Raw genomic sequence first — 26,756 nt, 5'->3', positions numbered from 1 at the left:
CCTTGAGTCACGAGTGTAGAGTGTAAAGTACGACCCGGGCCTTGGCAGGCGGGTCTTAAGGGTAAGGTGTCATTAGGTGAACACTGAGAAAGGTTCCTTTCCCTGAGCCCCTGAGATGAAAGATAGCAGCCGTTCTGCGCTGCCTCTTATCTCTCCTATTGCTCCAGGGGTGGGGACTGTAGGTTCTGGGGCAGCAAAGCAGCGGTGGGGGCATGAGTGCCTGCGTGTGCGTGAGTGTGAGTGAATGTGCGTGTGCGCGCGCGCGTGGCCTCTCGGCAGCTGTCTCGGCCCCCACCCCACACCCCACCGCACCGGGCCAGCGTGCCGCCCCCGCCCCTCGCTGTGCTGGGTGCGCCGCCGCCGCCGGCCACTGCTCTCTGCGCCTGCTCCCCCCGCGCTTGCCAGGCGACCCTCGGTGCGCCCCGGGTTCAAAGGCCCCGCGCCGCAGCTCCAGCCCCTCCGGGGGGCGGGGAGGCAAAGGGGGGTGGTGCGGGAGCCTGAAAAGCTGGAGCCCACAGCCAGCCAGCCCTGCGCAGGGATGGGCAGCTCGCTCTGAAGTTTGTGACTGCCGCAGCCAACTCCTGGCCGAGCCGGGACGCAGCGAGCTAGCGGCCCGCCTCGAACCCCCACAGCTGGAGGGCGAGGCCCCCTGTGTCCGGCTGGAGCGCCCTTCCGCAGCCACAGGCTTCTGTCCTCCCAGCCCGGTGCTCCCACGCCTGATCGGGGTTCATGGAGCTGGGGCTGTGGCTCCTTTTCGGGCTCACAGTGACCTCCGCCGCAGGTAAGCGGGCGGAGCGGCGCGCCTCTCCTGGCGGGAGCTCACACAAAAGGACCCTGGAGTGGGGAGTGGGGGGACTCGGGGAAGGGTGCCTTGCGGGGGGCAGCCTCTTGCCGGGGCTCGCCACCTCCTGGGGGGCAGAAGCTGGCCGTCTGGACTACTGCGGGGGCTCTGGAGGTTGCAGCCCACGCGCAGACGGGAGACCAGCAGCCTGGGCCAGCTTGGTCAATTTTTCCTGAAGTTGGGACCTTTACAAAAAGTTTGCAAACTCCTCAGAAACTGTGTAAAATGATTGCAAAGTTTTGAGAAAGCGTGCAGAAATGCTTGCAAGTTTCCAACGGGTGCAAATAGCTTGCAGACCTTGCAGAAAATGAAAATAGTTTGCAAGCTTTCCACCAAGTATGCACATAACTTGCAGACTTTTCAGAAACTGGGCATGTAGCTTTTGTAAACTTTTCAGAACAGTGGGCATAGCTTGGAGCCCTTACAGAAAGTGCACCTAGCTTGTAAATTTTGCAGAAAGTTTGGTGGTCGCCCTCTCCCTGGTGTCGGAGTTGGTGAGTGTCGGGGGGCATGTGCACCCAGGAGCTCAGGAGCCCCTCAATCTGCCTCCTGCAGGATTGGTGCCTCGCCCCCAGCCTGGAGATGCTGGCAGAAGCGGGGTACCCCGGGCCACTCCTGCAGCCAGATCTGAGTGGGACACCGAGGAGACGTTGGCGACGAAGGCAGTACAGGGTCCACGCCCCGAAAGCCCTGGGCAGGCGCAGGCGGCCGAGGGAGGCCCCGTGCGCGGCAGAGCCCGGCGCTGCACGTGCTTCACCTACAAGGACAAGGAGTGCGTCTACTACTGCCACCTGGACATCATTTGGATCAATACCCCCGAGTGAGTGAGCCCTGGTGGGGACAGGCCTGAGGGGCGGGGCTTTCCCGGCCAGGCCCCCAGCTCCCCACTCCCACAGGGTTTGGTCTCACCCAGTCAGTTGGACTCTTGCTGGGTCTCCTGCCAGCCCGGGTCCCATCTGCAGGTCCCGCTGTGATCCCCACCCCTTGGAGGGCCTGGCCAGGGAGAAACCCAATCCCAGAGTTTCTGGTCCAGTGGAACGGAAGAACTCCCTGCTAGCTAGTGAAATGAGCCAGCCAGAGGGATTAGATACCTGAGAAGTCCCTCTGAGATGGAGAAAGCCGGAAAGTTATCTCCTGCCCCAGGGGCTAAGTGGGCCATCCCCCTTCCTGACCCTGCCAGGTTCCAAGGAGTTTCAAATTCCTTGAAAGCAACCTGCTCTCCAGGGAGCGCTGGGGTGGCCTTGGCAGGGCCTGGCAGAACCTGCCTATCAGGCTGAGATTCCACGGGCGCCAGGCTCCTTTCCTCCCAGGGGCTGGCTCCTGTTGCCCACTGTCAACCACTGCCACCGCCATAGATGGCCTCCCCTTCTCCGCTCCAGTCCCTAAGAACTGTCTCAGGACTGAGACAGGGCTGCCTGATTCGTCCTGGGTCTGTCTGCCTTGCTGTGAAGTCTGCCCTCTCCAGACGCCATGGAAAGGGTACTGTGCTGTGGGAAGGGTTGCTGGCTTCCTGGTTCACACCCTCAGTTTAGGACCCCCAGTGTGTAAGCATCGTCCTGCAAGCAGCAAAGAGGGCTCCACCTTGCTAGTCACCAGCCGTCTGGCCTTTGCCTCCTTGACCTCCAAAATCTGGGACTTGGACCAGGTGTCTCAACGTTCTGCTTGCTGGGTGTTCTGGAGGTCTCCTGGGACTCCCAGCACCTTGCCGGGTCTTCTGATCAAGGAACTGGTGTAAATGGGAATCCTGGGCTTGGAAAGGCAACTTTGTCACCGTGTTGGGAGTCGCCTTAATTTGTGTCCCTCACGGTTTTCTTCATCCCCGAGCCAATTAACCTCTGGGCACTCTGGGTGACAGCTTTGATGGTCTCACTTCCCACCTTGTTCCATGGACACCTGGAGAATGAAGTGCAAAGCAGGGTAAACCAAGGGGTGGAATGTCTTTCAAACCAGGTGACAAGACCTTTTAACTACATATGGGATAGATTTGGAAAGTCACCCATATGCCAGAATGGCAGACGAGGCGGCTTCACCCTGCAACCTGGATACAGGCTCAGGATCAGGGCTCAGAAGACTCCTCACTCAGTTTGATTCTCTGTTGTTGCCATCTTTAGAGTCTTCATACTTTTTGAACCAGTCTCCACATTTGCATTTCGTCCTGGGCCTCACAGATTATGCCGTTGATGCTGATTGCAGAATTGACTTGTCGGGCTGTGTCTGCTCAGGCTTGTCTACACAGTGAGCCCTTCGTGGGGAAGATACAGGCATGTGTGGTTGGGGCGGGGGGCAGTGTGCTGCTGGACAGGCCCGGCATCAACTGATTGCCTTCTTCTCAGACACTGATCAGGGTCACCTTTTCTTACAGCCCCCATCACCCTGACACCTGTCCCCGTTCTTATCCTCCTGGCATTGTGATCCGACCAAACCCAGGACTCAGGGAGGTCAACAGCGGGACTGAGTCCTTCCTTGGCAAGAATCCCAAGCTGTGGATCTAGAAGGAGAAAGAAGAAACCAGCCAAATTAAGGATAGGGGGCTAGGGGCAGAGGAAGTGAGGGGGGAGAAAGGAGAGGATTTGGAGACCACCTCAGTTCTCTGCCCGTTCCCAAGGAAGCGGGGAAGTGATTGTTTGAAATGAAATGCATCCGAGAGGCTAAGCAAATACCCCGCGATCTGTTTGAAATCCTGTCTCATTTCAAGTTGTCTCGTATGGCCCGAGATGAAGCCATGGATCTTTGACTTTTTCTAGGGCAGACAACTAGCTAACCTTCCTCTCACAGTTTGATTTAGCTCTTCCTTTCTTCCCGGACCCTGATTCATTTTAAACATTAGGAAAGAAGGATTAAATATGGTGTTTGGGAGTCCCGTGAACTACTCGGGAAACAAAAATGACAATAGCCAGACTTGAACGTTTTGAAGTTAGACAAGCAAAATAATTTCTATAAGGAAGATGTTTCCGGATAGTCTATCTTTTTCTTTCTTTCTTTCTTTCCTTCTCCCCTCTGTCCCTCCCTCCCTCCTTCCCTGTTTCATGTCCTCCTTTCTTCCTAAAACTCTCTGTTGATAGGTAGACGAGTCCATTTGCTATCTTCAAGACATCTCGGACAAAGTCGCAATGTGAGAAAAATGGGCTCTAGGGACAGGGAACAGAGGCCTTTGGAGAAATGAAAGAATCTGAAAAATGGTTGAGTTGCGCTAAAGGGACAACGGAAGTGCATAATGAGGTCTTTTCCGGGTCCTGTCACAGCCCCACCTCTTGAGTGTTTCCTTCTCTCACTTAGCTGTCACCCCCTCTCCTTTAGAAGACCCTCCTCGTTTCTGAAACTTCTCCACTGTGTGATTTGCTCCCGGTCATTGCTGCTGCCTGCTCTGGGAATGCAAAGAGCCTTGACCCTCATGCCTAAGAATGTTGAACTTGGGTGATTTCCGGGTTTTGGTTATCTTTCCTCCTACTGCCCATTCAGTCACATAGAGATGAACTCAACGATCTCCTTTGGATGAACATTTGCAAGGTTGAGGGCATTCTATGAGTGCGGCCAGTTATGTCCCAGTTAAGAACCTAAAAGCTGCAGGAGTTTCTGCTCAGATCTGTCCTGCAACTCGTGTGGAAAGTTAACGTCTAGTTCAGGTGCGAGAGACCAGTTACTCTCTGAAGTGTCTTCTGGGTATAAGATCTGAGGGTCCCTGGTTCTCCCACGTTCTTCCCTGTGCTTAGTTCTAATGGACCTAAGCTTGGTCAGCCCTTTCTGTCAGCACACAGCACACAGCAGAGCCCAGTCGTGATGGCTGGCTGGTGGCTGAGTCCTGCCGCCTGGTGATGGTTCCCTGTTTTTGTTGTCACCGAGTTTCTTGTTGCCAAGGCTTTCTCCCACAAGTGAGGCTTCTTGTTCCAGGGTGTGTAGATGCCCCTCACAGGCCCACACACCCTTGCAGACAGCCGTGGAGGAGCGGGTTTCTCCAAGGACATAGCCCATAATGTCCATTGTATCCTCCATGGCCCCAAAGAGGATGCAGGTGTGTCCTGGGTGCCTGCAGTTCTTGCCCCTGTGGAGGTGGCTGAGATCACAGCTAGTCCACGGGACCATGAGATTTTCATGACTTTCCTTGGCGGTGTTAGGGAGCCCTCTCCTCCAACCTCCCCTCCCCCAACAACCCGCCATTGCTGACATAAAATAAAAGCAAAACCCCACATTAGAGAAAAACACATCCCATCTCATGGTCATAGAAAATTGGCCAACAATAAGATAAGGGAGAGGTAGTGAATAAGCAGTCCATGTGCTTCTGTACTTAAACACATGGGGCTGTTCTCCATAGGGACACTTAAAAAATAGATGTGTCCTGTGACCAAGTGGGTGATTGTGTTAGTCAGGGCCTCCAGAGAGAACCAGTAAGACCTGTGTGTGTGCGTGTGTGTAGATATGCATGACTATACAAATACACACACACACACACACACACACACACAGAGTAGCTGATGTCGCAGTCTTGAATCTAAAGGCATTCTGGAGGCAGAATTCCCTCCTCTTTAAGGTTACCTCAGTCTTTTCTGTGAAGGCCTTCAACTGCTTAGGTGAGGCCCTATGGAGGGTCATCTGCTGATTTAAATAGTAATCACACCCAAAACATATCTTCCCAGCTAGCTACATCTAGACTGGTGTTGGAGCAGATATCTGGGTACCATGGCCTAGACAAGTGGACACATGCAATTAACCACACAGGCTGTCTGTACCTCACAGTGGGCCTGCCGTCCTGTGCCTGCCACCGTCCCCTTGGCTGGATAGTTAAGCCAGCCCATCAAATGGTTCAGGAAGCTGCAGGACACCCAGAAGGAGCCCTCCTGCCTTCCTCTCCACTTTGTTCCCAAGAATTGAGGGAACCTGCCATCTGTTAATCCTGCCAAGGGTGTAAGAAGGAGGTATCGTGATGCTGTGAGGGTTAGCATGTTTCCCACCCGGGCTGACAAGCAGGAACGGATTTATGAGAAGGTCAGTGCAGGGCATTTGAAGTTAGGACTATGCTGGACAACCCGGGCTTTGTAACTCCTACTCGTGGGAAGACCTCAGACCTAGGAGCTCTGACTTGCCGTATGGCCTGGGGGTGGTCCTACCTTCTCTCTGTGTCTACATGTAAGGTGCAGACATCAGCTCAACTCGAGGACAGTGACAAACCTGGCCACTCTGAAACATGCCGTGCTGGACTCCACCAGTAGGAATGACATTCGTTTGGGGTTCTTTTTCTCCCCAAAGGAGTAGAGTGAGAATAATAATGGTGATAATAGTTAACAGAAACATTTGAACTTGTATTGAAGACAACGATGTAGCAGCTTCATCTCTGTCCCTTGTGCTGTTCAAGAAAGGCGTTCAGCACGTCTCCGAGAAGGGATCTTCCAAACCGTAAGATCCCTCAGGGGGATGGAGGGATCTAGTACCCCAGCCTCCTGCTGATGTGGGGTCAGCTGTCCACCCACCGTGAGATTTCAGGGACCCCAGTAACAGGTACCTGACCCGTGAGCCAGGATGGGGATGTTGTTGCTGGAGACGCAGACAGGGAGGCAGAAGGACAGTCTTTCTGGCTGTCATGGTGGTACAGATGATGGCGGCATTGGCTGTGATGCCTACGAGTAGAGCTATGTGAGCATGACATGAGAACGTACCAGGGACGTGCTCCGACAGTGGCTGGAATCTGGTGAACTCACTATACCACGAAGACATGACCATAAATATGAGTACACAGCCTCTGGGCAGGGGCTGTTTCTCCTGCCTGCTGTATCCTGGTGTGTGGTTGGAGGTCGCTGTGAGTAGAAAGTTGTTCCTCAAGTACTGCTGAGGTCGGCCTCCTTGGAACACCATCCTGGTCTGGCCCAGCCTCGTGGAGTGACGCTTACCGAGCTGGCACCCATGGTGGTTGGTGGATGGCCTATTAGCACTCAATTTGCATAAGGTTTACAGATCCTGGGAAAGGCCGCCCAGGCTGCCGCTGTAGCTGATAAGCCACTTGATAAGGACACTGGTGACCAAAGGTTGTTCCAGGCTTGAGGAGATTTGGTCCCACCTTTTCTGTCCCTCCTTCCTTGTTTTCTATTGCTTCCCGCTCACCTGGGTACACAACTGGACTGTTTGGGGAAAGGGGCCAGGTGTGCTCAGAAGCCACTGGCCTGGGGCTCCCTCTGTTAATGGGGCGGCAGAAGCAGTGGCTAGGGTCTGGTGTTTCGGGATAAGTTGAAGGATCTGTTTAGAACCTCTTGTTATAGGCTTCACAATGAGATCTTGGGAAGGGGTCTGTCTGCATGATGGTCTTGTCCGGACCATCAGAGGAAACATACAACGCCTTGCAATTTGCAGACTGAGGACCCCATGGGGCTCTGAGACCCTCATTTCCAATCTCACCCAGCCCAGGACCAGAAGTGTGGGTCACCAGGAGGCGATCCCAGGAAATACTATGGACATCTGTTTACAAAAAATAAATAAATAAGGACACATAAGAGAAGATGGTATCGGCCCGACAACAGTGACCTTGAACTCAGGTATCTGACCATGATTTTACTCTACGGCTCTTTTCCTCCCTTCCTCCATTTCTATGTGCTCCTTGGAAATCCGGTGCATGTTCAGATCCAAATTTGGAGTTTGAGTAGCATATCTCTTAGGACATTTCAAGGAAAGATATATCTTTAAAATCTGAGGGCCTTGGGGTTAAATTTCAGAGTTTATTGTAAAGGTCGGCTCACACAAGGTGACCTTCCTGTTGGAGTCTTTGGGCCGAAAGCCCCCTTTTCTGCCCCAGAGTGGGTATGAGTAGGTGAGGGCGTGTCCAGGAGCAAAGATGGGCTCAGTTGAATAGCAGCTGATCCCAACTGGATGAGAGAAAGGGACAGACTCGAAGTTGGGGGATGTTTGGTTTCAGCAAGAAAACTTGCTACAAAGAGGTCGTGACCTTGTGTGACCCTGGAGGGAGAATTTGGATTTCTGTTAGATGAAAGGGACCTTGCAGCTAGGAACTTGGCCTTAAATCTGAAGGCACATAAAAGGCTGTGACATCTCTGGTGCAGTTTATTCCTGCAAGAATTTAAAACAAAGGAATCTGGGAGGCAGAGAGCTTTCCCTGAGGAGGCCCCACTGGCCGTGCTGGAACTCCCCTCAGCTTTATCCCTCCAGCTCTCCCTTCTGCACTGAGACCCGAAGCATCTCAACACGTCTGATGGAGGCTGGAGAGGGGTCCCCTTCAGACCTCCAGGTAGCCCCGTGTAACCACTGCTAGCAAATAGATCAGTTGTTTAACAAGGGAATGACCTGCTCTCCTTCTATGTCATGTTTCAGATGGAAACAGAGAGTTCTTCAAAATGGGACACCCACACAGCACACACTTTCCCTCTCTTTGGAATAGGAAGCAGTTTTACTTAGAAGGAAAGTAAATCCAGACAATGACCTCTTGGATGAGCTGTGTGTCCAGACACAGGGAGGGCTGCTTCTAGCTCTGCTCATCCACTAAGTCTCCCAGGAACGGGCAAGCAGGACAGGGTTTCTGGTTGCCTCTCTCATCTGCCCCAGCTTGAGGGTCTTAGGAGCCACGAGCTTTTGGAGAACACAGGCCTTCTCATCTTTTATGGCCTTCTCAGGGCCAACTTAGCAGGAGGGCTTCATAAACAGTAACTCTAGAACAGGGCAGCCAGGGAGCCCTGTGCCCTGGCCCAGTAATTTAAAAAGCAGAAACAGATTCATTTCAGGGGTTGATGAGAAAGGCATGGAGGCCGCCGTGGCCGAGACGTCACGCTTCTCTGAGATGGCATGAATGGCCCACGGTGGACAGTTTCGCCCATAACCTGGGTAGCATAAAACAGCTTTGCCAAAAGTCAGCAGCAAGTCAGTGGGAAAGCAGTGGTATATGCATCTTTTCTGGATTTTTATGACTCTGGTTTCCAACTGGGTCCCTGCAGGGTCGAGGATAGGGTGAGGTGAGTGACACAAAAAAAGAGCGGGTGCAAACTTTAAGGAGAGGCCGAAAAGTCAGCAATAAAGACAAATAAACGTTATTTACTTTGTTAAAAACAACCAAAATAAGTGCCATGTCGTAACTGACACAATATCAACATTTTTAATAAAGGCAGGATCCGACCTGTGCTTTCTCAACTTGCTTCCCCCGCTGGCCCCTAACCCTGGCCCTGGGTTCTGATTTGGTGCTAAAGCCTGTATCTCTAGGGGGCCCAGGTCTTCTAAGTTTGGGGTAAGTGATTAATGGATCGGAGCTACCAAAAGGACATGACACAAGGACGTAAACAATTCCATTAGGGGGAAAACGAGAGTGTCTTTATTATCGTTGCGAAGGGAAGTATGTTGTTGTTCAGTGGGATTTTCCAAGGTGAAATGTCCTGATACTTAGCAGGGTTATCTTCTGTTGCTTTCTGTGGATTATTTAGTTCTCTTGTTTTCTGCAGATTGTTTAATTCTCTTGCTTTCTGCGGATTGTTTAAGTGGATATGTGATGGTGTATATATTTTTTTAATCCCTCTCCAAATAACCCCATCTTAAAAAAAAAAAACAAAAAAAAAAACAAGAAAAAAACATCCTGCTCCTTGTTTTACCCCTTCTGTTTCCACTGCTGGGAACTATTTTGAGCCACATCTGTCTGCAGCTTTGCATAAAGTTCTAATGAGGCCATGCCAAACAGACGTGGGCTTCCCATGCCTCCATGCGACCTGGAATTCTTTGGGGTCACTGGGGGTTGGGGAGAGAAACTCTAGCCTGACTTGCAGGGACACATTTGGGTTAGACCAGATGGAGGGGAGACCAGCTGATCTGGGCGAGTCTGTAGACGGCACCATTGCCCACCTGTCGGAGGGCTTGATTTCTCTCACTTTTTTTATGAGCCGGAACTCTCGAAAACCCCATACCTCACAACAAACACAGAAGGATTTTTCTGTTGCTCTCTTCTCTTTGACCCCTGTGCTTCCTCTAAGTATTTCTCAGCACACGTGTGCCTGGGGTCAGGGACGACTGTGTCTGTGTCCCTGTGAGCTGAGGGGACGATACAGTGTGTGGCATTGGGGTTATATTTCAGCTCAGTTATAGGGTAATATGACATGGGAGAGTGGAAACGGGTTAGATCAAAGCTTTCTAAATACAGTTGGTTGGGTCCTGGGGACCCCTTAACTTGAGCGAGGCAGGAACCCCATATTCAAGTGTGGCTTGATTGCGCTGGAAGGAAGGGCTAGGGTCTTCTCCAGCAATTGTGCTGTGTGGAGACGTTCAAGTGACAGAGGGTGTTTGAGAATCTCTAGGAGGCATTTGGAGCTGGCCAGGCCTTTCCAGAAACCCAGCCCTTTCATCTCAAGCCCAGAGGGAGGGAAGCTACCCAGGGCTTCTCCGTGAGCTAGTCTTCAATTTGGACCAGAAACCTGTGTCTGCAAACCTCGTGGAGCCTCTGGTTTCACCTCTGATGCCTCTCTCACTTGTGCATTCTGGTTTCTCATTCATGGCGCTGAGAGGCCTGCAGGGCTATTATCTGGACAGTTCTTCTGCTTCCTGTAATATAGAGACCGATATTCTTTCTAGAAAGACCCTCAGAGACCCACCAATTGAGGATGACAATAGCAGAAATCCAATAAATCAGCCAACGATTCTATACATTTGGGAGATTAAATGTGACCTAGAAGTCATGGCTATTTTAGACCCTTCCTCCCTCCTTCCGTCCATCCATCCATCCTTTCCTCCCTCCCACCCTCCGTCCCTTCCTTCCATAACAGATGTTTATTTTTGAGGTAATTGAGGTATTATTGAGCACCCACTCTGGCTGCCTTCGGTGCAGAGGTGACCAAGGCAGAAACTATCAGTGACTTTGGCTGGACAAAGTCCAGCTGTTGTCGACCCCTAGGGACAAAAAGGAAGCCACACCTGCAGTACAGATGAAGACTTGACCCCTCTTCTTACATCTGATTGGTGGGGGTCAGTGCTCAACTTTCTTTGAACATAGTTATGATTCTGGTAAAATTCCTAAACAGTTAAGTCCTGGATAAGTCCCAAAGTTGGGTTTTGGGGGTGGGCATTGGAGAAGGGTGTCTTAAAAAAAGGTAACCACAAAACACAGCACATTGCTCCTTCCTGCCTGATGTTTCCAGATACTCGAGGGTCGTGGGAGGAGGACTTTCCGCATTGGCGGGTTTTGGATGAGCAGTCAGCTGTGGGATCTTCTGAAGTAAAGATGCGAGAATGTTCTGCAGTGGAAGTAAAGCTACAGATTGCCCGTTCGCTCTACATTGTTTGTGAGCTGAAGCTTTGGGTGATAGTCTTTAGAATCAGAAAGTATGTGTGTTTTTTGCTTGTATAATGAGGTCGCTGAGGAGCTGGGTTTCCTGGCCTGTTTTCTTTCCTGGACGTTAGAGGGACACCCTCTGGTTGTCTGGCATGAGGCCTGGTCTACAGCAGACTTTCACAAGCGTCTGATGAATGGCCATGGAATACGTTCCCTGGAGGAGAAGACTTCCGAGGTGGTCAAGCAAGTGTCAGGGGGCCAGGCTCCGCACGTCTTAGATGAGTGTGCTTGCTTCCACCTGCTTACAGGACAGTGTGGTCCAAAGCAAACATTTCACAGTGGGCACACCTGGGAAGAAAGGACTCCAGCCAGCTGAATGTGCTGGGTTTTGTCCTGATTCTGAACGCATTCTTTTGTGCTTTGTTGCAACAAAGAAAACCTCTACTTGTCCCTGGCAGCTGGAGAGTCTCCAGGTTTTTCTGTTAAACCCAAGAGATCATGGTTGCATCAATCTCAAGAAAATGACTTCTGGGTCAGCTAGAGGTCCCTGGTCGGAAGCAACAGAAACCCAGTCCAGCTAACAGCATGAAAGGAGTTATTGGAAAGACACAGGGTAGCCCACACACATGTAGGAGGAAAAGCACCAGGCTCAGAAAGGAGAGGTACCAGGGACAGGACCGGGGGTCCCAGGGCGCAGTAGCACAGACAAGGCAGGATGGGGACAGCTGGCAATGAGAGGCCCAGAGTACTTTCTGATCTTGAGTTGCTCCACTCAGTTGTCTTGGGAGAGAGAGGGTCAGTTGTCCAGCTTGAGTCGCTTGATGAGTCCTTAGGCAGGCGGAAGTTAGGCATTAATTGGCAGTCTCACCAAGACCTCACACAAGGATGGAGGGACAGTTCCCCAAGGGGAAGGTAAGAGATTGGATTCTAGGAGATGAAAACAACCTACATTGGCCCCAGGCTCTAGAGATTTCCAGGCTTTTAAGTCCTCTGGGAGAGGCACTCCTGTCTGAGCTTGTGTTGCCTGCCCAGTGCCTCCATGCTTTTGTGCATAGTGGGGGTCCCCCAGATGTTTGCTGAAGTGAATGGACGCTATTCTTGGCCTTTGTGTATTCAGCCACTTTTTGTAGTTACTGTACCCCGTCTTCAGAACAAAATTCTTAGCTCGAAGTTCTTTCTGGTTAAGGTTACAAAGATAATAAATGAAGGCGATACACACTTTCTCCCTTGCCCAAGAAGATATTTCTAAGCTCCAGGAGCAGGTGAGTGGTGCCTTCTAAGGAAGGAATTGAATAAAACCTGAAATCGAGCCGTAGTTAGAAAGCGTGTTGGAGTCTAGAAGCTGTTTCCCCGGGGAATGGTAGGAGGCAGTATCTCATGACCACTGGGGCCTGGCAGCTGGGGGCTGCCTCCTGCCTGTCTGCCTGTGAGAAACAGTTGTTTCTTCTCGGCCACAGAACTGGTCAGCAGCGTCACGCCTTCTGTACAGTTTTTCCCCTGGGCCTGAAGGCAGTATCGTCCTTGCTTTCTCATCTCAGCAGGAAAAGTGTGACCTGACGGAGATCGACCATCTACTTGACATTGGGGATTGTGAAGTGAAAATGTTCTATTTGTTGGGGAGACAGTCAGTCAGAGCTGGGGTTTTTAAAATTGAAAACAACTATACTTATAAAAACAGCATCAAGGACTAATTTTGTCACAGTGTCCTATGACCTGTCTGGCTTTGCTTTATGTGACAAGCCACTAGACCAGGGACTGTAAACTCAAAAGGCCCATGAAGGTAACAAAAGTGAGCAGAGAAGGACAAGTGGAAAGTAACTGGGAGTGGTGGGGGCTGGGGCAAATGGAGTGGTAATGACTCATGACTTTATCACTCAGCTCTGGACAATTGTCTCCATGATGGAGTGTGGTATTAGTATAACTACCAATTATTCAAAAGAAGCTGGAAATTGGCATGTTTATGTGAAATTTTCAGATTAAAAAAACAAACAAACAAAAAAACCCAACAATAAAAAACCCTGTCGATTGAATGAAGCCCACAAATGCCAATTTGCTGATCTCTGCATTAGGTTAAAACTTTGGGTGAAAAGGGTCACTTGTCTGTGTTGTTCAGGGATGGTCACCCAGAGTCTAGTCCAGTGCCTGCTCGTCAGAAACACTCAGCACATATTTATTGAATGGCATTTAATGGGGTGGGTTTTTGAGGGAATGACAGTTTTTTTTAACAGATTTTATTGGGGTAGGGGAACAGGACTTTAGTGGGGAATAGTGTGTATTTCCAGGACTCTTTATTGGGGAACAGTGGTGTGTTTTTCCCAGGACTCATCAGCTCCATCCAAGTCAAGTTGTCCTTTCAGTCTTAGTTGTGGAGGGCGCAGCTCAGCTCCAAGTCTGGTCGCCGTTGTTAGTTGCAGGGGGCGCCGCCCACCAGAGGGAATGATAGTTTGATAAACTTTCCTGAGACTTTAGAATTTTGGCCACTGAAGCTCCTTCACTGCCTTTGGGAATATCTGTATCTCTCCTTTAAAAGCTTCTTGTAGAGAGAAATAAACTACTTTCAGTATGATGCTGCAGATGGAGAATTAATACGAGATATTTGGAGGTTTAATATTTAATAACACTTATAGGTGACATTTGGGGAAAGTGGCAAATATGGAACACTGTGATAACTAAGATTCTGACATCACCATCACCAATCAAATAAGGAATGTTCTGAGTTCATGTGTTGAGGGGCAATTTATTACTCAAAGACACATGACACTAGACATATGTAGGTGTGCTGGAGGGGTCTTGAGTCTAAGAGCCGATGACGCACTCTTAGATTGCTCTTCTCGTCTGCTTCTCTTTTGTATGGAGCTCTGTGTTATAACTGAAACATTAATAGATAGAAGAGATGCCTTCCTTGACGAAGAATTGCATGCTCCAAACCGTATAGGCTAAAACAATTGGTCAGAGAGTGTGCTAGTCAAAGGTTCTTGGCCGATTTAACTTCATTTTCATGGTTCCACCATTAGGTCTTTCCAATTCACCATTCAAGAAACAGTAAATGACAAAGGGCACCAAGGCAATTGAAATACAAGTGCTTATTGCATGGACAGTGTTGAATGACAGACCTGCCACAAGAAAGTGTGGCAAAGAATGGCGTACACCCTGTACACCCAAAGTTTTAACCTAGTACTCTCATTCCTTATTACTCCTCCTTATTGCTTAGTCACACATCTCAAATGTCGATGTGGTAGGTGGGACTTTTCTGCCTGACACAACTCACTTGAATTCCCAGACCAAATAAGCAAACAACAGTCGTGAACATTAATTTACTGCTAACTCTTGGTAAGTGTTTTTCAGGCAGTGCCGTGTCTTATCCAATCTGTCTAACAACCCTTTTGTAGATCAGGAAACTGTTGAGAGGGTGGAGTGATCTTCATGCAAGTGCTTTACAACATAATGATGGAATTACCAGATAACCCTTCTCTGTGCTCTTGTGTACCTTGCACATATCTGTACACATTGTTTTGTAATGTTTCCTTTACCTGTTTTCATACCCCGGTAGCATGTGAAGTCCTGAAAGCACAGACATTCATATGTCTTTCTGTATCTCAATAACACTTAGAATAATACTAGGTAATCTCTCTCTCTCTCTCTCTCTCTGTCTCTCTCTCTCTCTCTCTCTCTCTATATATATATATATATACACACACACACATATGTGTATATATATATACATATATATATATATATATGTATATATATATATACACACACACACAATCCTCCCTAAATATACGAGAGTGGGTACTTGGCAAATGTTAGTTTTATGTAATGGAATTTCATGGTTATTGAACTTTTTAGGTTGGAAAGAATCCAGAATGGCTAGACTAGATTATCTCACAATTCACTACAAGTCGCTCAAGCAATAGTCTTTTTTGTCCAACCTTGTGCTAGGTCCATAGCAGATACAAAAGACCTTCCTACTTTTGAGGAGCTGGGAATCCAGTCTTAGAGCTGGTCAAGAAAGACCCCTGTCCTGGGCACTGTGGGCTAGAGGTCTGCCTCTGTTCCTCCTCTCACCATATCTCCCACCCCACTGCAAGGAGTTTGTGGGACTGAAAGCCACATAGTAGCCCTTCTTCTGGACCGTGTTCTGATATTCAGGATCCTGGAATCTCCTACCCAAATGTTCCCGAGTCCACTTCAAGGGCTGTTCATATACCTTCCCAGGTCTGATACCCAGGGACAGGACAAGGCTCTACAGGGTGGCCAAAGGGTGGTTGCTTGCAGGAGGAGGGGTAGCTGGAGCTTGGGGGTGCACCCATACAGGGGTGGGTAAGGCCCGTCTTTCCCTTGGTGTGGGATGGAGCAGGACAGAGGGAAAGGTGCTGAATCTCCTTGGGCTGCCATGTTTCAATATGGACCTCCAAGGAGCCTCAAAATTCTAAATGTAAGCCTGAACTTCCAGGTGTTTTAAAGCCATAGGTGTTCAGGTAAAGGGCAGAACTCTTATTTAAGAGCTTCTCTGATTCATTTGAAACTTATACATTTTGACCTATGGGAGGTGGGCTCCACTGGAGCTGGAACACTTGTTAGGGGCCGGTCCCTGCAGTGCATCCACTTCCATCATCGCCCACCCGCCCAGGTCAGCCAGCAGAGCCCATGCGTCAACCACCCCAGGCTTGGAGCAGGGGGCTCCATGCCTTAGCATAGTGGGGAGGGGAAGGGGCCCTACCTCTCTGCGAACATTCTTGAAAATGGCAAAAGCTCGTTTGCATACTAGCCCTTTGCACTTGGCTGCTGGGAAAGAGAGTCGCATTTCTCTATTGACAAATACCACATTGCCTCCTTTCCTTACTTAAAACACTTTCTCGTGTTTTCGCTGAAGCTGAGTAGCTCTGCGCCCATGAATGATCACCACTGACAGCAGTTTCAGAAGGGCAGGTCTTGCTGTTGATGGAAAAATGGGCGAGTTGTTAGTCTTCCAGTGTAATTTTCACCAAGAAATGGGGGACTGGATTTAATGTTGGCCCTTAGAGATTTAATGTGGCCCTATTGCTGGAAAAATAGACCTTTAACCAAATCCTGCCTCGCAACAATGTCTGTATTGTTTGGCGACCCCGCCCCCCCCATTTCCCATTCCTGAGGAAAAATGGGGTTTTTAGGAAAGGTTTAGCTCAGAACAGGACTGGATCCTGTTTGCCTTCTCCCTTCAGTGAACACGGACCGCTCCGTTTGGGCCTGCCTCCATCTGGGGAGCACCCCAATGTGGTTCTATATAATAATATGGTGACATTCCTTAGCTCTCTCCTCCAATCCAGGAGGGAGGAAGTTCCGTTCAGGCATCAGGTCACAATGGAGCTCCCCCACTTTGCCCTCATCCAGCAGGGCTCCACGGCGTGTTTCAAATTAGAGTAAATTCAATTTGATGACTTGGACAACGCAGAGAGATGTCAGGACCCCTTTTGGGTGGATGTTTGTGGTGCTGCGTAGGCTCACAGTAATTCTGGGGACTGGCAGGAACACCGAGACTTATTGGAGAAGTGACTTTCAATCACATAAGTTTCCTCTGGTTATTAGCAATTTGTCCCCCAAGCCCTGTTCATTGGTACTAATGTAGTAAACGTATGCTTTTAACTTTTTCCCACTGAACTGCCTGGCAATCCTTTCTTCCTTTCTCTGGAGAGCGATGGTTTGGATATATACAAGCATAAGAAAAAAATTTAAATGTTTATTGCTCTGAATGACACCGTCACCGTCCCAGCTCCAACTGTAAACAAAATTGGTAAACAGTTTCAGACTTTTTTCTTCATAAGAGTTTCCCCAAGGCCGGTTCTGTCCTTGGCCGCACCTCACAGGGCACAGAGGGTTTCTCTCTTCAAGGAAGCAACATTTCAGGCCAGGATGCCGCTCTGACTGTAATTATATCGTTGTAGGCCTATCAGCGCAGACTGCAAGGGTGATGTGGGCACTGAGGTTCTGACAGGCGGGGTGGGGGCCCGGCCCGCCTCGGGCTGTGGGTTAGGAAGGCGTCCTTTTGGTATCGATGGCCAGGCCCGGGCATTGGCTCAAGGACAAAGACTGGGACCAGTGTGCAGGTCAATGGGAATGTCTGTGTAGGGGTTTAGGTACAGGAAGAAAAACCACACTGCTCTGCGAGAACCGTGGTTTGGTCTTGAAAAGACTGAACGTCGCCACGTGCACACCCAGGCGTCTGCTGGCTCCTGCTGGAGAGCCTGGCTGCTGCAAGGACGTGGAGACTTTGTCCGCCATCTCCCCCAGGTCCTCCCCAGCTGTCCAACCCTTCAGTCCCAGCACCCTTTCTGAGGGTTGGGGTAGAAAGGAAGGATGAAGGACTCCCTCCAGAGGCTTCCTCACACCCAAAGTGCAGGCGGAGGGTGTGGACACCAGGCCGTGGGGCGTCGCTGCACCGCACAGCTCGTTGCCGTGTGAGCACTCGGCTACCCGCTCGCCAGCGCCATGCCCATGAGTCAGGGTGTCTGGGCACGCTTCTCCAGACGTGGCCCTGACACTGCTCTGTCCTTTGCAGGCAGACTGTGCCCTATGGATTGTCCAACTACAGGGGAAGCTCCCGTAGCAGAAGGTCCGCAGGGCTGTTTCCACGGAGCTGCCAGCCCTCAAAGTGGACACCACGCTGCACTTGTGTGCAGGGCAACGACAGGGCCTGCACGCGCTTCTGCACTCGGACTCTGGCTGTTGGAAGGTACGCCTCCCTCCTCGCGTACCCGTTCGGGTACCAGTTGTCCTGAGGCAGGCAAGGCCGGGTGTAGGGGCGGGGGCGTCGGTCTAAGTGCCAGGTGGTGCAGGAGGGCTCAGCCGTGCCCTGACCACAGGGGGCCTGCAGCCCGGGACCTGAGGGACGGAGCACACAGGGGCTGTGGGCGCTCGGCTCCGGGAGGCCGTCCCCATCTCCTGGCTGCCTCTCCGCACTGAGCCACACTGTGGCCACGGCCTATTCGTTCTGGACCACACAGCACTTTGCCAAAACCTGAATAAATTGCCAACACACGCAAAATTGAAGAATTACCTGCGGCTTGCCCCCGACCCCAAATATGTATTTTTAACTTCTTTAAAATCAACCAATGGAATCCCCTGGGATCATCGACCCCATATGCTCTCCTGCCAGGATAGGCTGGAACGGAGTGGGGTCCACTCATGTTTGGGGGGGACGTGCAACATCCATTTTCCTGCATTCCTCATCGTCTTACTTTGTGGCCCCCGAGTTTGAGACCCTGCAGTCTATCATAGCTGCTGGAGAGGAGCTTTTGACTGCCTCAGTGTGAATGCAAATGAGTCAGCGGGCCCCGCCGTGACCGGGGGTGGCTGTTTAACTTAGTGTTCATTTAACGGCTTTCCTGTTAGTGCTGCTTGCTCCCCCTTTGCTTTGCTTTGGGCTGAGACTCACCAACCCAGCAGGCGGCATGGCCACCCTGGAAACTCCTCCTGGGGCCAGGGTGCTAGGATGGCATCTTCAGGTGCCACCCTGTGCACGCACAAGAAACTCGGACAGAACAGGTGCCACGATGGCCAGGGACCCAGGATCTGCTGGCTGGCAACCCCAGTGACAACCACATTTTTTTCCTTGTCTCTTTCACATCCGATGAGTAACTGAGGCTCAATTAGGCACCCCCTGACTGTGTGCTCAGCCTTCAGAAATGGTGCCCGAGACGTGGTCCTTGGCGAATGCGCTCATGGGCTGGGCAAGAGGAAGTCATCACCTGACACTGAGAAACCAGCCCCAAGGAAATGCAGGCCGATTTATTCATTAAAACCAGCCCTCTCACCACAGGCATTCAGGGACAGCAGAAAAACTGGACCGAGAAGAAGTGACTGCCAGCGGTGCCGAAGGAGGCCAGCATCCGAGGAGGTGAAGCTGCTTTCGTTGGCGTTGCTCTTTGTAGGGCATGGAGGACGTGTGGGGGTGGCATCTGGCCTGAGAGGTGGTCCGTGGGGTGCCACGTAACAGGCTGCCTTCGGAGCTGACTACTTGCGTCATGTGGCTTTAGCGCAGGGATGTCCAGCCTTGGGTTTCACCGGGCATGGACCAAGCCAGCCAACTGCTCTGCTCGGAGCCCACACTGCCGGGGCCCTGCGTTTCGCCTCTGCTCCCGTAGTAACATGGTCTTTACAGAAAAACAGACATTTCTTCTTTTGAGCCACTGCCTCTGGACAGAGGTGAATTACAGCATCTCGGTAGCAGGCCCCCTAAGTCCCCCCAGATTCGTTTTATTATTTTTTTAACCCGCTTGTCTTTTTTGTCTGAGAGCCTTAGGCTTTCCTGCAGCCAAACTGGGTTTATTTGTCATTCTGTCAATCAGGACTCATTATTAAGGCCCTGCCTCCACCCTTGCAATGGGATGGTAATTTATGGTCACAAGAGTCGCCTGGACGTGTCTTGGGTTCCTACAGGGACTGATCAAGGGAGGATTAAACCAGTCTGAGTATACAGGAGGCTTTCCTGATCAGTGGCAGGTCATTTCTAGTTGCCCAGAGAGGGATCTGTCAGCATCCATAATAAAAATTCGGAGGGAGAGAGGCCCGAGGCGGCATGAGAGGTCCCTGGGGAGCATGAGTCAGGCCCTAGCTGGTCCCCGATTTGCCTCTTTATTCTTTTTCTTCTTTCTCTCTTCCTCACCCCAGACTCAGACCCCTCTCAGCAAGGGAGGGATGTGATTAAAACCATCCATCCATTGCATCATTTATTCATTCATTCAGCAAAGATTTGTTGAGCACCTGCGACACAAGCAGTGTGCTAGATGTTGGGGACTCATCAGGGGACAAAGCAGAGTCTGCCTTCATAGACCTTAAGTAGTGGGGGAAGCAGACAAAAAACAAATGCATAAAATACAGAGTGAGATGTGTGTAGGAGAACAGGAACGCAGAACAGGGAGAGGAAGTATTGGGGGTGGCTGCAATTTTGCATTCGATGGACAGGGACAGTCTCTCTGGCCAGGTGACATTGGCATAAAGGGAGAGGGGTGAGCCGGAAGGATGATGGAGAAAAGGAAATTTCAGGCAGGGGTGCAAAGGTCCTGGGGTAGGAATCTGCTGGGTGTGTTCGAGGACACCAAGAGAAGACTGCACAGAGAAAGCATGACCTTGACTTTGCTATTTTTGTTATTGTCCTGTGGAGTGTTGAGAGCATGAGAATGGTGGCACACGTGTCCCACTGGCTCCCAGAAAGCTCCTTACAGGAGCTTTGCTTGGGAAGGAAAAGCTTTTTCCTTATAAGTCACGGTCCCTACTTACTTTCTTGCAAGACTTGAGTTAGTAATTCTGCATTCACATTCTCAGAGGGTATGCTGCTGCTGTCCTGAGCTTGTGATAATCCAAGGTGGGACAAGGCTGCGAGAGAGCTCCTGGTGGCCGCAGCTGCTGGTATTATTATAGTCACACCTTCCCAGGTGGATGGCAGGCTCTGAAATTGCCAAGAAGCACTGGTGAGGAGGTTGGATTCAAAACGAGGACCGGGCTAGACAGGCAGGGAGTGGGAGGAGGGGAGAAATCGCCTTTTTCAACTAGTGCAAAGCTCTCTTTTTGTAAAACACCTCTTTGTTTCTTTCGCCCCCTTTCTCCAAGATAGGTGGAAGTCAAGGGCAGAGAGGGCAAGAAGGCTTTAGGCCTCCACCATCCAATGCCGGCCCGGCAGTGGTTCTCCCCTCCCTGAGCTCTGCCTGCCTACTGCCCCCGCCTCTCAGGAGCCCCTTGGGAGAGGAGGCCAGCAGCGTCCAGTGTCAGGAGGCCTCAGTACTGCTCTGACTCGGTTCACATTCCCACCTCTTTGAAGACAAAGAATGAGTTTTGCCTGGAGGAGAAAACCCACCCAAAGGGTCCTCACCTAACAATTCACCCCTACATCAAGAATGCCCCAATCCAAAAGGTACGGTTCCCCTAACGGGAAAATGATCGCAGATGTGCCCTGGGGCCTGCTGCTCGAGGCTCGGGTTTCACGCAGGAAATTGGTTCGGGAGAGGTACGGCACATTGCAAAGCCAGTTGCTGGCTTTCAACTTGACTTTTCGACTAGACATTTGTGAACTCCTTGCAAATGTAAACCCGTGTTGTCTTGTAACAGCTGCTGCGAGCAGCGGGAGCATGCTGACGGTTGGATCCTCACAGATCATAGGTGCGGCGACGTGGGCCAGTGTGGGCCGCTGAGCAGCAGTGGCGATGGAAGTGGATACTAGATGGACAGGAGTGGATGAGCTTGAGGATATAGACAGAAATTTTCATCTGTGCTTGTACCCACCAGAAGAATATATCTAAAAAACAAAAAGGAGGGATTAAAAAAAGAGAAACCTTGACATTGTGACAAGAAAATGAGAAAATTCATAGCTGTGGGTTTTGAACTCGGGGACAGGCAGCAGCCTGTGTGTTCTTGTCCAGTTGACTGACTTTCCGGGCCCTTTGCAGACGGCCAGGCCCGTGCACCAAAGGCCTTGTTCCCAGGCCTTGTTTGCAGGAAGCCACTGGAAAGGCAGCCCCAGTTCAAGGCTATGAAGGGGAGGGAATCTTGTATTTGCTTTCATGAATAAATGTGTATCTTTGGAGGAATGGTTTCAAAATAAGCCACACACAGTCTTTGTAAATTATGTAAATTCCTATTTATCTGTATAATTGGCACCAACTGGGAGTGGTGACGCCTGACGGTCCACTGGCACTTTCAGCTGCGCTCTTGCAGCCATGCTGAAATGACTGTGAGTGTCAAAAGGTAGTGCAGCAGCGTGCGAGGTCATCAAGGGGCAGAGGCCACTCGCTTCCATTCCATCCCCTCCCCCCATGGCAGAGGGAGGAGAACGGGCATTTGAGTGTGAGCAAGATCGCGATGTGGGGAAATTTAAGATGGTGAATGATGGAGCATTGGCCTTGACCAAATGCTAAATTCTCTGTATTTCATAAGTTATTCCAGGTGTAAAAGTGAATATCTACCCCAAGGAAACGGAAGGGATTTGCTGGCAGGATTGTGTATAGTTTAGAGACGCGATTATTTATTGCGAAACTGTTCTCTCCTCCAACTCCTTCATGTGGCTCTGTTAAAAATAAAGCCACTGTATGTAGAAAGTTTTTAAATTGGGTCCCAAATCCAAGCTCGTCTTCCTCAGAGCTTGAATTACATTTTGAAAACGCATGTGCACTGTTGGGCTCAATGGCAAGATGATATCTCGGCGAGAAATCCAGATGCTAACACTCAGAAAATACTAACTGTCAAATGCATAATAAAAGATGTCAAAGTTTGCTGTGATTTGTGGGTGTTTTTTTTTTTTTGCTGGTGTTATATACCTGATTACACATCGACTTTTCACGGACCTCTGAGGGGACGAAGAGAGTTATAGTTCGGGAAGTAGAATCTATCTAAAGTCAATTTTGGAGCCAGATGAGCAAGGGGTTGCTTGAATATTAAGGAAGGAGAGGGATTTGGGGACCATCTGAGGAAGATAAAGTATTCAAGGCGGTCAGGAAGAGGGAAATTTGGGGAGAGACTTGGCTCCTTCCTCTGGCACCATCCTGGTCACCTCTGTACGATGCAGGGTTTTCTGTTCTGGCCCCACAGGCCATGGAAGGGCCAGAGCGCGGATCCAGGGAGGGAACAGTCCCAGCCAGCAACCAGCGGTCGAACCCATCAGCTTTTAGATGGGCATTTTATCTTGCTTTGCTGCTCACAGTTCTTGTGAATTAGTAGCCATAAGTGACCCTATTTGGTTTGATCTTCTCTACCAATTGCAGTGTTCTTAAGCCTTTAAGACTTATAAGACATCTCTGGGAGTTGGGAGTATCAGGAAGGCGGTGGGCTTGCTTCATTTTCTTCCCCTCCCTCTTTCCCTCTTTCTCCTTTCTTTTGAGTCAAGAACTGGGGTCATCAGAGACACGGAATTGAACAAAGAGACCCAGCTAACAAGCAAAGAGCAAGCCAGTATTGAACAAAGAGACCCAGCTAACAAGCAAAGAGCAAGCCAGTATTCTGAGTGGGTTTCATTGCATCGAATCTGAGAAAACCCAAGAGCCTCTTGTTTTAATGAAACTCATTTTAGAGAGTTCTGACTTTGATGAACTGATAAGAGTTGGGTACTCATTTATGCTGCAGGATGTGAAGCATCCCAGGAGGAGCTGCCAGTGTTCTCGGGTGGCGCTCAGGGTCTGGAATCCCGCAAACCCAGAGGGAAGGGTGAGGAGAGCTGAGGGGTTCCAGGAGCTGGGAGCAGTTGAGTCCCAGACGTGACGGGCGTTTCTGGAACCTGGGTGGAGGAATAGAGGGGTGTCCATGGAGTTGTGAGCAGGACCAGCTACAGGATTTGCAGGGCCCAGTGCAAGAAGCAAACGTGGGGCTCCTGGTTCAGAAGTATTGAGAATTTCAAGATGGCGGCCACAGAGCATTAAAACAAGCACTGGCCCTTCTGAGTGTGAGGCTCCATCACCTGCCCAGGTTGCATACCTGTGATACTCAACAGAAGGGGCTGTTGAGTCTGGAGACGTGGCTTTGTCACCAAATCCCTGAGGGGGACCAGCCTTAAACTGGGCCTCAGTTTCCTCATTTGTAAAATGGATGTGATAATTCTGGCCCTGCCTACCTCATAGCTCTATCCAGAGGTCAAGTTGAAAGAAATGACCTATGTAGAAAACATGTTTTAATCCTGAACTCACACAAGGCATCAGATATAGTCTTCAACTCTTCAAAGTTTGCCCTGAACTCAAGTCACCAGCTCCTATTTTTACTAAAAGTTTCACATGGAAACATATCTTTGAACTTAGAATGTTCCTCACAGTAATAGAATTTGATTTATAGAAATTGTCAGGATAATCGCTTTTTCCCCCCCGGAAGACATGTATTCTCAAAAATTCTTTTATATGAATTCTTAAGTATCTCAAAGCTTAAGCAAATCAAGTTACCTGTTATTCAGACCATTATAAATCCACTGGGGTCTCTCACTCATTGAATATGCAATTTCTTTTTTCTGTGCTGGCAGGAATACTCAGAGTTGTTGAGATCTGTGTGGCTTTTTAATGCAGGGAAATTATCAGAACTAGTAACTGTCAGGGACCAGGATGAATGAAGGCCACTGCCCTTCTGCCAGGAGTGTCTCGTCCATCCCTGCAGCGTTCCAGATCAACGTAGTCCTGAAGCAAAGGAAGAGAGGTGGGGGGATAAATGGCGGAGGCGGAGGTATTAAAAATTCATGTCAGAAAGAGTCTCGGGCGGGTGGTGCCAATGAACGTGAGCTGGCTGCCTCCGCTCTCTTCCTTCCTTTTCCTCGCCTCCCCTCCTCTTTCTCTTCCCTTTCTCCTCTTCCATCTTTACTTGAATGGACTTCCATCACGAGGCTACTTGATGTCAATTTCCTATTTATCTACACAATTGATAAGAACCACCAGACCCAAGTCTGGCTCCCCGTATTGGCTCATCGGCCACCACCGTGTGCAGGGGGACAGTCACCCTCTGTAGGAATATCAGACCCTTCCTGGGGGCTTGTTTTGCTCATCTCACAAAGGTCAAGGGGTTTCTGCCTGTTCGTCTGTAGTGAACCTCATAGCAAATGAATGTCCCCTTTGGTTATCTTGGTGTTGGATGTATACCAGCCCCAGGAGGAGGGTGGAAGTGATACTCTTACATGATTTACAGATTAAAACTACAAAAAACATTATATATAGGGAAGTCTTGTCCCCGTCCCTGCTCTAGGTAATCATTTGTATCGCTTTCTGGTCTACCCTTTCACTGTTTCATTGTGAAAATACAGGCAAATGCAAACACAGTCTTGCTTCTCTCTATTTGCTTAGGCAAAAGTTAGCATACAACACTGTGTGACTTTTTTCTGATACCACTTTTTACACCAAATGTGTAGTTTTCTCGTGATAACTAATATATCATTTTTCTATACCAGTTCTCCAATTCTGTTACACCAGCTGGACGTCCAACAATTCAATTCAATTTTGACACTCTCTGTCTGGAGTGAGCCTCAGATCCCACGACTTAAGGGCTCAATCTCACAGGACTGCCCCCACTTCAGACACCAGCGCAAATGGGGTCCCCAGGTGGCCTATACATCTGCCTGACCTACAAATTTTGGGGTTCCTACAACCCTTGCCCCCCATAAGATTTGATAATTTGCAAGAATAACTCACAAAATCAGGAAAGCTTTGTACTTACTGTGTTTCCCTGAAAATAAGACCTAACCAGACAATCAGCTCTAATGCGTCTTTTGGAGCAAACATAAATATAAAACCAGGTCTCATATAAGACCCGGTCTTATAGTAAAATGAGACCGGATCTTATATTAATGTCTGCTCCAAAAGATGCATTAGAACTGATTGTCTGGCTAGGTCTTATTTTCAGGGAAACACGGTACGATTACAGCTTTGTTGTAAAGGATACAACTCACGCACAGCCAATGGAAGAGACGCAGAGGACAGGTTACTGGGCACGGTGGGGCTGGGGGGTCACGGTAGCACAGAGCTTCCGTGCCCTCTCCAAGCCCACCACCTTCTCAGCACATCATTGTACTCACCAATCTAGAAACTCCCAAACCCCATCAGGGTTTTGGGTGTTTTGCGTTGTTTTGTTTTTTTGATCGAGGTTTCATTATGTAGACATAATTGATTAAATCACTGGCTACTGGTGATTGAACTCAATTTCCAGCCCCAGTCCCTTCCTTGGAGGTCATGGTGGGCTGAAAGTCCCAACCCTTTAATCATGGCTTCGTCTTTCTGGCATCAGCCCCCATCCTGAAGATATGTAGGCCCCCATCATGAGTCATCTCATTAGCACACAAAAGACAATAAATCCCAAAGGTTTTAGGAGCTCTGTGCTTGGAACTGGGGACAAAGATCAAATATTTATTTTTTATTATACCATAAACCCATACATTTTTGTGCCTTGCTCTTTTGGATTAATATATTTAGGAGATGAGTATACCATGGTTTATCCAATAGATACCCATTGGTGGACAATTGGATTGCTTTCAATATTTTGTTACGACAAATAATACTACGATGAATAATCCCTCAATCATCATTTCATACATTGGTGGGTCTATCTGTGGGATAGATTCCTAGAAATGATATTACTGTGTTAAAAGGTACTTTTGTATTTTTGGTAGATAGTGTCAGATTTGAGGCATGTGTTATTCTTATCCCTCACCTTATTGGGGCTCCAAAGGTGAAGTCGTTATCCCACTGTGTCCCAGCTAATGAGGTAAAAATGGACACAAGCTATTTAGGAGATAGGGAGCGGTGGACTAGAATGAAGAATACTGTTGGGGTGAGGTAAGGAAGTTTTATGAGTTGGAACATTACGGAAAACAGCCAGTGGAGGGAGGACTGGTATAGAAGGAAGTGAGAGCCATTGAAGGTTGTTGAGAATCTCCCCCTGTGCCACCGTGTTCCTGAAGGTGGTTGACTCCTTTTTGGAATTTTGATAACATTGGGAGGGACAGTGGGAGCCAATCGAACCAGATTGTGTTTCTTCTTCTTTACTGTTGAGTGAATTCCCTCACAGGGACTTCTTTCAGAGTGGACTGATTTGTTTGGTTGTCAAGGACGGGGGCTGTTTTCAGAAGCGTCAGGCCCCCATCTCATAAAAATGGCCTTTGTATCTTTTCACCAAGATGAGAATCTTTTCCTCATTGAGAACGCAAAAGCCAAGGTCCATATTCATGTATGCCAGCCATTTTGGGGGGTC

The 26,756-nt window shown here is 49.6% G+C and overlaps 1 protein-coding gene across 2 annotated transcripts; it reads left to right on the top strand.

Annotated features, from left to right (window-relative positions):
- Nucleotides 1-50: 50 nt before the first annotated feature.
- Nucleotides 51-22,327, top strand: EDN3 (endothelin 3). 2 transcript variants are annotated; one of them, XM_081034013.1, is made up of 5 exons: nucleotides 51-781; nucleotides 1,397-1,661; nucleotides 17,617-17,790; nucleotides 18,877-18,954; nucleotides 20,671-22,326. In XM_081034013.1, the coding sequence occupies exons 1-5, from the start codon at nucleotides 730-732 to the stop codon at nucleotides 20,705-20,707; spliced, it is 606 nt and encodes a 201-aa protein (XP_080890139.1). In that variant the 5' UTR covers nucleotides 51-729; the 3' UTR covers nucleotides 20,708-22,326. The 2 variants fall into 2 exon arrangements, with proteins under 2 accessions (XP_080890139.1, XP_080890140.1); XM_081034014.1 differs by having other exon boundaries at nucleotides 531-781; nucleotides 20,667-22,327.
- Nucleotides 22,328-26,756: the final 4,429 nt, after the last annotated feature.

Source organism: Rhinolophus hipposideros (assembly GCF_964194185.1).
Source record: "Rhinolophus hipposideros genome assembly, chromosome: 22".
NCBI classification, from domain to species: domain Eukaryota; kingdom Metazoa; phylum Chordata; class Mammalia; order Chiroptera; family Rhinolophidae; genus Rhinolophus; species Rhinolophus hipposideros.
Note: the sequence above shows the minus strand (reverse complement) of the source record. Positions and strands in the feature narration are given on the sequence as shown.